The sequence below is a fragment of the Benincasa hispida genome, chromosome 9 (assembly GCF_027475165.1).
Source record: "Benincasa hispida cultivar pf3 chromosome 9, pf3_genome.v1.1, whole genome shotgun sequence".
Lineage (NCBI taxonomy): Eukaryota > Viridiplantae > Streptophyta > Magnoliopsida > Cucurbitales > Cucurbitaceae > Benincasa > Benincasa hispida.
Genome location: NC_143486.1, coordinates 55,469,115 through 55,480,784, shown reverse-complemented (window position 1 = coordinate 55,480,784; position 11,670 = coordinate 55,469,115). Strand labels below are relative to the sequence as shown.

The following is an 11,670-nucleotide window of genomic DNA, read 5'->3' as shown; positions in this document are numbered from 1 at the left end:
CTGAATCTAATATCCAGGTAAGGTGAGAATTTTCCACTATACATGTTTCAACAACTAGTAAATCATATTTACCTTGTTTATTTTTTTCTGTTTTCTTTTCAGCCGGACATTTTGGGCAATTACGCTTCCAATGCCCAACCTCTCCACAATGGAAACATTTTCCCTTGGGAGTTTTGTTTTGTTTTTCTTTGCAATGGTTTTCTTTTTCCTTTTTCCTTTCTTTTTCATCTGTACAGTTTTATCTTTCGAAGAAGAAGAATGACCACCTTTCTTATCATCAACGGGTTTCGTACCAGATGTAAACCCTTTGTAAAACCTTTTTCGGTTTAGAAATAACATTTATTTCCTTTTCCTTATGTTTCATCATCGATTGACAAGTTTGCAATTCATTCAACAACGTCGTCAAGTTATGAGTGATTTTATTCATGGCAGCATTTGTCCTGAATGGCAGATAGCTCTCAGGAAGAGATTCTAATATCATGCTCGCTTGATTTGTTTCGTCTATCATAGCCCCGTGAGCCTCTACGATGTTAAAATGGACCATCATGTCGAGAACATGTTCTCTCACATTGGTCCCATCCTTCATACGTGTCACATACACATATTTAATGGCTTCATGTACAACAGATGATGATGGTTGCCTGAACATCTCCTGTAATGATGCCATGATCTCACGAGCTGTGGGCAAGGCCTCATGTTTCTTGTTGAGTACATCAGATATACTCGCCATGATATAGGCCTGAGCTTTTTCGTTTGCCCTTACCCACCTATCATAAACATCCTAAGCAACTCGGGTCGCTGTTGAACTAGGAACTGGAGGACACTCCTCCGTTAACACAAACCTCAAGTCATCAACTACTAATATTGTATTGATATTGTATTTCCAATTGGAGTAACCCTCTCCGTTAAATTTTTCAGAAGCAAGCAGTTGTATAATCGAGTTCGACATTGCTGAAAATTTTTTAAACAAATTCTATTAAATATGCATCTAAATCCATTTTAGCAAAACTAATAAAGTACCCAATAAATCTTTATTTATTTGCAATGATACGTAAGTGATTTAGAACAAGTGCTACCGTGGGGCAGTCAAGAATTCCTTCACAGAAGTAAGACAGTTCTTGACCAAATACTATTATCTAGAATAACTCATATCCCAATAGTTCTTTTGGTTATCATTTTAGGTCAAGATCTTTACTAACACTTAGTAATTCTTGTAAGTGTGACCCGCCATTTTTAGATCTTATAGGACGGTATGAATATGCCTCCGAGAGAGAAGACAATATCCAAGATGAAACTATAAGACCCTATTCATTTTACTGAAACTTGGGTTGTTCCGAATCCTATGTTACAACCCTCCGTAGGGATCACCGTGGTTAACGACTAGCTAGTGCCGCATAAAAACGACAGTAGGCACAACATAGGAATCTCACGGTTCAAACTAATGAAGGTGTATGCCAAGAGAAAAGCAGAACCATACTTATAGCTTTATTGCAATCAAGAAACTTGCACTGTTTATATTAGTTATCTGTCTCTTTCTGTTTTGTACATAAGACTTTCCGCCGCATTCCGTGTTCTTTGGATAACCTTCACAGCCAGCCTCGACCCCAGCATCTTGTATCATGAAGCCTGTATCTTGTATCATTTAGCTTAGGTTTATTGTACTTATTTTATTATTGCATTTTTACTGCTTTCCTTACTTTACCGCAATTTTATATACTTGGACAAAACACTCTTTAAAGATTGAAAAATCTAGTCGCATATATCACGAACATACCACAATAACCTCAAACAGTCCCTATGTTGGACCTCGGATCACACCGAGAAACTTGCGATGGAATTATACTTGGTTCCAACGCAAGGAAACTTGTGACAACGCATGGCATACTACAAGAACATTCGTAAGTAATGCAAATCTAGAAGTAGTATCGCATCATCTCGTGCATAGCATAGCATATCTTTTAGCATCAATTTTACGGTCAACAAGTTTATTGCATTGTTGCCGGGGAACTGGTTACGGGGACATGAACTTGTAGCTTAGATCGATTTCACTATCAACAAGTCTATGGTGCCATTGCCGAAGATTTCTTAACGGTTTATTGTTTTAGTGTGTTTTTGGTATTTTGCAGGACAGATCTGTTTGTACTGGCTGTTCAACGCAGAGAGTAGTCTGATGGCTTGTGAGTGCTGGAGTGATCTAGTGATTCTAAGCGGACCCAGAGATCAAGTGTACTATTCGCACAAGAGTTCATTAGGGCCAAATTAATTGGTGAAGAAGTATGGCAAATGAATATATGGCACCTGCAGGAAACCAAATGGGAAATTTACCAGCGCAAGATCTAGTTTTTCTTACTGTTGACCATAATATCCCAGGGATTATGCGGTGCAAGATTTTTATAATTTCTCACCAGGAATTTCAAGACCTATGGTTGAAGGGAATGTAAGCTTTGAGATGAAACCTATTATGTTGCAGATGATTCAGAATGTGGGATAATTTGGAGGATTACAAGGAGAAGACCCACACGCTCATCTGACAAATTTTGTAGACATGTGCAGTGCATTCTCCATGACTAGTGTGACTCGAGAAGGGTTTAAGCTATATTTATTCCCTACACATTGTGGGATGAAGCCAAGAGGTGGGCTCAAGTATTAGAGCCAGATGAAATTAATGGATGGGAGCAGTTGGTTGATAGGTTCATGAACAGATTCTTTCCTCCGTCTATCAACGCAAAGAGAAGGAAGGATGTTTTGAATTTTAAACAAAAGAGTTACGAAACCTTGAGCACCGTCTGGGTGCGATTTCGACAGTTAGTGAAGAGCTGTCCGCATATTGGGATTCCTGATAGTATCTTGATGGAAACCTTTTACAATGGCTTAGACCAGTCAACGCAAGCAGTTGCCGATGGCTCCACACAAGGAGGATTAATGAATAAGTCATATACAAAAGCAAAGAACCTATTGGATCGCATCTCGCGACATTCTGATGAGTGGGTTGATACCGGGCTCGAGATAAGAGGTCGGGAACAAGAGAGAGTACAAAGTATTGATGTGTCAACAGACACAATGAGTGCACTGGTCGATCAAATGACCACAATGACCTCACTCTTCTAGACAGTGGCTAATTAGCGCAAGTTAATGCGGTGACTCACGTGGCCGCAACGAATTGCACTCAATGAGGAGAAAGACATTTAGTAGAAGCCTACCCATGGAATCAAAAACCCATATATGTTGTCTACAATGAATCATTTGGCAACATCCACAACCTTGGTTGGTGGGATCGTCTAATTTTTGGTTTGGATGAACATTTCAATCAGGAGAACCATAGTTTCTATCAATTCAGTTATCAAGGGGATCGAGGCAACCCTCCGTTCTTCACTAATCAGGATTGTAGCCCAAGTAATTCTCAAGATATGCCACCCTGTGACCAACCATTCGTATATGATACCTCTTGCACCACCTCGTCTCTAGAGACATCATTAAAACATTATATTGAAAAGAGCGAGACAATGAGACAATCGCAAGCTGACTCCCTTAAAGAATTAGAAGAGAAGATAGATCAGCTTGCGAGGGAATTAAAGAAAAAAGCGCCTGGTACGCAACATGGAAACTCAGGAGTATCGGGGCCCAGAGGTAAAGAACAATGTCATGCAGTGACATTGAGGAGTGGCAAAACAACAGCCACTATTATACCAAAACTACTAGATGTGACAACAACACCAGTAGATTTGACTGTTGATGATGACTAGTTGACTAATATTGAAAAAAGTACCAGTTCAGAAGTAAGCTCATCTACAAAAGATGAAGCTCCTCAAGACATGAATCCTCAATCAACGCAACCTCTAGCCAATGACACATAGCAAGTAGAGGACCTCACCAAACAGCCAAGTGAATAAGAAATACGGCGGGATCCTCCACCTTTCCCGTCCAGGCTGAAAAAGAAAGATGATAGCAAGCAATTTCAGAGGTTTCTGGACGTTCTCCGACAGTTACACATTAATATTCCCTTGATAGAAGCATTAGAGCAGATGCCGAGTTATGTAAAGTTTCTCAAGGATATTTTCGCCAATAATAGAAAGATTGGGGAAAATGAAATAGTTGCATTAACATATGAGTGCAGCGCTCTGTTTCAAAACAACCTCCCCACTAAAATGAAAGACCCTGGGACCTTTGCATTGCCCTACACGATAGGAGGGAAGATGGTCAGAAACGCGCTGTGCGATTTAGGGGCAAGCATAAATCTGATGCCCTTGTCGATTTTTAAGAAGCTGGATATCGGCGAAGTAAGACCAACCACGATCACATTACAACTGGCCAATAGATCGATAAAGCTTCCTGAGGGCAAGATAGAAGATGTTCTCGTGCAAGTGGACAAGTTTATCTTCCTGGCAGACTTTGTCATATTGGATTACGAAGCCGATAGAGAAATCCCTATCATACTAGGTCGTCTATTTCTCGCCATAGGGCGAGCGCTGATCGATGTGTAGAAAGGAAAACTGACCATCAGGGTCGACAATCAGAAAGTAAAATTCAACGTACTCAATGCATTGAAGTACCCAGATGATATACAAAACTGCCAATATATCGAGGAACTACGGGCAGAACATTGGCACGAACCCTTGAAGGAGCTGGAGGAAGAAGACTTCAAAATCGGCGCAATGTTGGAGGAGGGTTGCGCCGCAATTCAGGTAGAATCAAATTTTGAGCCGCTCAAGTTATCTGAATGGACATCACAACGCATTAAGCCATCCTTGGAAGAACCACCCATGTTAGAGTTAAAGCCATTGCCCGTGCACCTTAAGTACGCTTACTTAGAAAGTAAGGACACGTTACCTGTTATCATTTCTTCACTGCTAAGTAAGGAGAAAGAAGATGCACTCATATAGATCCTAAGAAATAATGCAAAGGCCATAGGATGGACTTTGGCAGACATTCGAGGAATCAATCCCTCGTATTGTATGCACAAGATTCGTCTAGAAGAAGGAAAGACTGGATCAGTAGAAAGGCAACGTCGCTTGAACCCTGCCATGAGGGAAGTTGTTAAGAAGGAAATAGTAAAGTGGCTGGACGTAGGTGTCATCTACCCGATATCTGATAGCAGCTGGGTGAGCCCGGTCTAGTGTGTTCCGAAGAAAGGGGGGATGACAGTTGTCACTAATGACAAGAATGAATTAATTCCCACAAGGACGACTACAGGGTGGAGAATTTGTATGGATTATCGCAAGTTGAATTTGGCCACTAAAAAGGACCACTTCCCACTCTCGTTCATTGATCAGATGTTAGACAGACTTGCGGGGAATGAATTGTTCTGCTTTCTTGATGACTATTCAGGGTACAACCAAATAGCAATTGTGCCAGAAGACCGATTTTTGTGAATGATTGGACTCGCCTTTTGATGAATTAAGAAGAAAATAATATAAACTGGTATGTAACGAAATGATGGGTGTAGTGAGTGATATCAAGAGACACCATGCGTCCAGTAAACCCAAATGCATTGCGGTGAGGGGTGTGTTGCGCGCGTATATGTCCTTTGCCCGTCCTTAGCTAAATGCACTATGTTGAGGTATCCTCCAGAAATGTGTTTCATTAAGGGGTGTGTTGCGGGGATGCATGCGTGTTGCCCGCCCTCGGCAAAAATGTATCTGCGTTTATTGGAAGCATGGTGTGAATTTTAATCGTGCACCCTTCTGAATCAAATTTGAAAGAAAAGATCAAATTCTTTGACTTGTACAGGCAACAAAAATTTGGCATTGCATTCATTTATAATTACTTGTATACTTTGTTAATATTTAATACAATTGAGTACATATTCACTCCACTTTTTGCCTGTGCCTTTTTCTTTATCATCATTTGTCAATATTTGCGATATTCTCAATCTTGTACTTCTTTGTTCTTCATTGCATTTTTATGATGTATCATATGTTTATACTTAGAAACATTTCCGATACTTAGTCAATTCTGACTAACACTTAGTTAATTCTTAGTTTAGCAGTACTTTCAAAGTTCTGCTCAAACCTTCTTTTTGAAATTTTCTTCTAAGTGTTTGTCTAGTCTATCCAAACAATGCAATGAGGACCTTGCTCATCTTTAAATTTGGGGGTGGGGAAGGTGAGCAGATGAGATCAAGAATATGCAGTATTTAAGAAAATGCGTCCATTTTCTATAAAAAAAATTATGCAAAACTCCAACAGCGCAAGGGAAAACATAAAAAATATTCCCAACCTGATAAGAGTTTAGTTGTGAAAGGAACCTGCTCGTAGTTGGATGTTCGTATGACACCCGTAGGAGCAAGCCAAAATGAAGGTAGGTTTCCAAGAACAATGCAGTATGAAAAGAAACAAAAAAATAAAAAAAATAAAAGAAAGCAAGAGATAACTCCTCTGAATATCATGAGTTAAAGTTGAAATTGGCACACAACCATAGTTGGATGTTCGCATGACACCCGTGGGGACAAGCCAAAATGAAGAGTGTAACCATGATCAATAGTCTCTAAATAAATGACGCAAAGTTTTGCTCATCGCATATAGATACATCAAGTGGTTTTGATAAAGAAGAGATAAATATTCTATTTTGAAAACTAGAAAAGCATCTTTGAGCAGAATTTTGTTACATAGAAGAATAAAGTAGGGCTTGAGCAGAAGGAAATTGCAATGTCAAGTAATGTGCCTAAGTATAACATTCGAAGCAACCAATCGCCGCAAAAATATAGGATAGGAATTGAGCATGATTGCCTTGGTAGAAGATATGCTTGAGGACAAACATATATCTAAATTTGGGGGTGTGATAACTTGTAGAAATACAAGTTATTTATGCCACCTTATCTAGATATTGCGGCCAAAAGATAGTGAATATGCGCCGATTGTATGAAAATTATCTTAGAATTACAATAATTATAAATTATTGCAATTACACCCATTAACATCATTAAGATGGAAGACGAGGAGAATTTTACTCTGTTTTACAGAAAACCAAGTCACCGCTTGTGCTTAAGGCTCAAGAGAAACTGATCAATGCTTCTCTGTCACATTATACCCATCAATCAACAATGAAGAGACGATTACCGCAATGACGGCGTAATACAACAGTCGATCCAAAGCTGTATTTCAACCACATGAGGTAATAAAAACAACACCACATGCAAACTCAAGATCAAAAGATGCAGCTAAGCAACGTAAAAGCAGAGGATTGAGACATGTGTACAACTAATGGTTGTGCAGAATTGACAGGAATAATTATTCCTCCATCTTCGGAATTACCATAACAACAAGTGGGGACCATAAGGCTGGAGTCAAAGATCCTCACCTCTAAATACCCCATAGATTTCAGAGAAAACTTATGCTACTGGTCACGGGGCTAATTACTGCTAAAGTGTTGAGAGAAAAGGCCAAGCTGAGTGCTTAACTGAAGAAATCGGGGAAGAAGACGAGACAAGGCCGAGAGGTGAGTCTCAGTTCTATTCTGCCAAATACCCACCGAGAAGCTCTTTGTTTAGAACCCTGCAACCGGTTGAGCAAGCCTGAGAGGGAAGCTCATCCATCCATCTGATCCATCCAATCCGGCAAGCAGATCTCCACTTGAATCGGTGCTAAGACGTTGGCACTTGTTTGTATCTTTTCTATCTCTTTTCATCATTGTATTTCACTTTCTTTATCTCTTCATTCACACACCATGTATTTAACGCTTAATAGATATATTAAATGTTTCGATTGCTTTCATATTCCATTTTCTGTCTACTTTCGTTCCTCCATTAATCACTTTCTCCATGATGTCTTCTTAGTCCCCTGATAGCTAATATGAATTAAACAAGTAACTTAATTTGTATTAAAGAGATAACTGCATTTAGCTAAGACATGCTAGATGGAATCTTCACCTGTGAGAGTAGAAGTGAAGATGCCATTCTGATCTATCGAGAGAAGGTTAAAAGAATGTGTTAACTAAAGCGAGTAGTACTTCCAGACATGGAAGCAACCTTGAGTTCATTATGTTCGTCTCTGTTTCACCACAGACATGTGGGAGTGCGGCTGATCACTGAAAGGTGTACGCCAAGAGAAAAGCGGAACCGTACTTATAGCTTCAACGTAATTAAGAAACTTGTGTTGTTTATATTAGTTATCTTTCTCTTTCTATTTTGTACATAAGACTTGCCGCCGCATTCCATGTTCTTTGTATAACCTTCACAACCAGCCTGGACCCCAGCATCTTGTATCATGAAGCCTATATCTTGTATCATCTAGCTTAGGTTTACTGTACTTATTTTATTACCACATTTTTACTGCTTTCCTTTACTTTACCGCAATTTTATATACTTGTACAAAACACTCTTTAAAGATTGAAAAACCTAGTCGCATATATCACGAACATACCACAATAACCTCAAACAGTCCTCGTGTTCGACCTCGGATCACATCGAGAAACTTACGGTGGAATTATACTTGGTTCCAACGTAAGAAACTTGTGACAATGCATGGCATACAACAAGAACATTCATAAGTAACGCAAATCTAGAAGTAGTATCGCATCATCTCGTGCATAGCATAGCATATCTTTTAGCATCAATTTTACGATCAACAATATACTTAGGCATGACAGCTAATTTCATACAACCTAAGTCTAAGCGGTTCTTCGAAATATAACTCTTATAATTTGATTTAACCTACAATGTCTAGGTGATAAATCATTTTATTACCTCACATCACTCACACAAGCTCATAAAATTAGTTAACAACTCTCAATTGTTCGGTCATAATCCCCAGGTAGGAGGTGTTCCGTAAACTGTCAGCTTAAGTACCCCCAGCCTTAGACAAGTTTATGAACCGATATGAGTTTGTAACCTATTTTATAAGGTAACAATCTATTTTAACGATTAAAATTAGTTGTTAACCTAAGTGAGCATGCAGCTGTTCTTTGTTATGGATTTTAAATGTCTAACCAATTTTATAACAACTTACAAAATTTAGACATACTTAAACATCCACAACATTCAACAAAGGTATCTAATATAACTATTATATTAAACATAACCCCAACATGCATACTATATATTATAACAATTATAACATACTGTCAATACATGTGACATGCTTCCTACGGTGGGGTTTTAAATCTACGTGGCATACTGTATGCATATACATGAATTTATTTAATTATCACATACATCTCAAGCATAAACAATTAAATACTAACTGTTATGGTTTTCATTTTTGGCATAAACAAGCAAACATACAACTAACTATTACAAACAGCTTCAAAACTGTCTTTCAACCGCTCCAAACCGAACCCAAAACAACATGAACTGAGCTGGATGAGTCTGAACCGGACCAACAAACCCTAAACTGGACCAACCACAACCATTTGAGGCTGAACCGAATTGAACCTTGAGTAAATTGGTTGAACCGGTTGCTCTCGGTCCAACCTCAATATGCTGCTAAGGTCGATCGTGTAACGCCTGGATGTAATCGTCTAGTGTCATCACCTAGAGTTGTGAGGAAGTACACGATCGCTTAGTGTTTCCTGATACCTGAAAGATCGTTTAGCTCTATCGCATAGGATAGATGATCGTTTAGTTCCATCACAGTACAATCGCTTAGCTCCATCGCATAGTACTAAACGATCGCATAACACCATCGCCCAGCGCATTCAAGTCGTCGTTTAGTATCCGCCCGCAGCTAAACGATCACATAACTCCATCGTATGGAACATCATCATGTCGTATAGCATTTATCTACACGATCGCTTAGCTCCGTGACCAAACGAATGCTCAGTGCTATCGCGTAGCATTTCATCGCATCGTTTAGCATGCATCGTTGTTGAACAATTGTATAGCGCCATCGTTTAGAAAAATCAACGAATCGTCTAGTTCCCATGACAAAAACTAAACGATAGCGTAATGCTATCACATAGTAAATGAATGCATCGCTTAGCTCCCACAGGTACACGATCGTTTAGCATTCAACATCAAAATGACCAGTGCATATTATTAAATGATCATATAGCTTTTCTTCTCATCTGGTAGCGTCTGGAGCTAAATGATCATTTAGCAACTAGACCTCAACAACAGATTGAAGCAGAAGCTGAAAACTCTAGAATAGCAGCTCAACCGTTAAGAGCTAGGAGAGGCGTATAAACCGTTAAGAGCCCCAACGAGCTGTGAGTGACTAAATGAACTTAATGTTTTCAATACTTATGCATATAAGGCCAAGTAAGTTACAGTGATGTTGATGATGAATTTATACTTCCTCAAGTAACAAATTGTTAATGAATAGCTTAACATATCTTCTCCGGCTTGTATATGTTTTAACGCAGGCCAAGGTATATTGTGAAATCATTGCAAAACTTAAGTTTCATGCTTTCTAGAGTCCTTGTGTAAATGACATGTAGTGAAACTTAATTTGATGTTATGAAATAACCCAATACTGAAGGACATGGAGAAGGTATCTGGGTAATAGTACCTAAGGTATTGACGGTACTTAGAAAACTCCACGTGCACATAGGCAGTTCTGAATGAGAGGTCGAAGTATGGGTCTCCTAGGCCATATACGACCAAAGGGAGGCTGAAGTATGGGTCTCTTGGCCGATAATAGACGTTGGGAGCTAGAGCATTGTAGGCTCATTCTTAACTAAGCAATAATGATGTTTAATGATGTCTAAGAACGGTTCTTAATGCTATATTTAGAGAAAGTTGCTTGAAATGCTCATCGGTATATTTACATGTTTATAGCGATGTAATGCATGGTGTAATATGATTCTATAGTCACTCACCGGCCTACTAGCTCACAGATTTTATGTGTTTTCCATTTATAGGTAGCAGTCAGATTCCTCAAGGTTGATCCTATTGCTACTTGCCATTGAAAGGCGCGGCTTATTAAGAAGACTTAGGTTGATGATATGTTTATGTACACATGTTTTGAGAGGGACTAGGGCTTTGTTATAGATGTTTGGGCCCAACTGTGAATATTTTTCCCATAGATGTTATGTCATGGCTGTATGCATGTGTTTATATAATCTTATGTAGAACCTTAAGGAGGCATGTTGTATGCGTACATTATTAATGTTTTAACAGGTTGGTATTTAGATTAGAAGGCTAAGGTGGTGAGTGCTGGCAGTAGGGCTAGTAACTACCACGGTCATATCCTTCTCCGGGTTAAGAGGGTAATCTGGGAGAGGGTGTGACAATTGCTCTTTTGTTGGGGGAAATCTGGTTACTTGGTGAAATAAAAAACAAAGTGTGGTTGCAAGAAGTGGTGCTGAAGTAGAATTTAGGGCATTAGCCCATGGTATTTGTGAGGGCATATAGATAAGAAGTCTATTGGAAGAATTGAATTTCTCTTAGAGAATGCCCATACACATCTATTGTGATAACAAGTCAGCAATTCCCATTGCCCACAATCCAGTCCCTCATGATAGGACTAAACATGTGTGAATCCCGAATCCTAATTTCTCTACTTGAGTATGTTCCCTACTAGGACTAGTGTGATGAGTAGGCTGATGTGGAAGCTAGTGTGGAATGGTGGAGGAAAAAATGGAGATTTGAAGAAAAGAGGAAATTTGGAAGTTTTAACTCTTGGGGAAAATTTGGTTGACTTAAATTCATGATATATTGTTGTTGTGATTTTCATTGGAAACTGGGATTATACCCTCGTGAAATTGTTAGCGTGCCTACAGAATGTCTAGCGGGAT

The 11,670-nt window shown here is 39.1% G+C and overlaps 1 protein-coding gene across 1 annotated transcript; it reads right to left on the bottom strand.

Annotated features, from left to right (window-relative positions):
• Window positions 1-277: 277 nt before the first annotated feature.
• LOC150033932 (uncharacterized) lies at window positions 278-730 on the bottom strand. The gene has a single exon (XM_090317126.1). The coding sequence runs from the start codon at window positions 728-730 to the stop codon at window positions 278-280; it is 453 nt and encodes a 150-aa protein (XP_090173252.1).
• Between the last annotated feature and the right edge of the window lie 10,940 nt (window positions 731-11,670).

What these genes read in the sequence shown, in the direction of transcription:
- LOC150033932 (XM_090317126.1), bottom strand. Translation starts at nt 730, where the DNA reads ATGGCGAGTATATCTGATGTACTCAACAAGAAACATGAGGCCTTGCCC.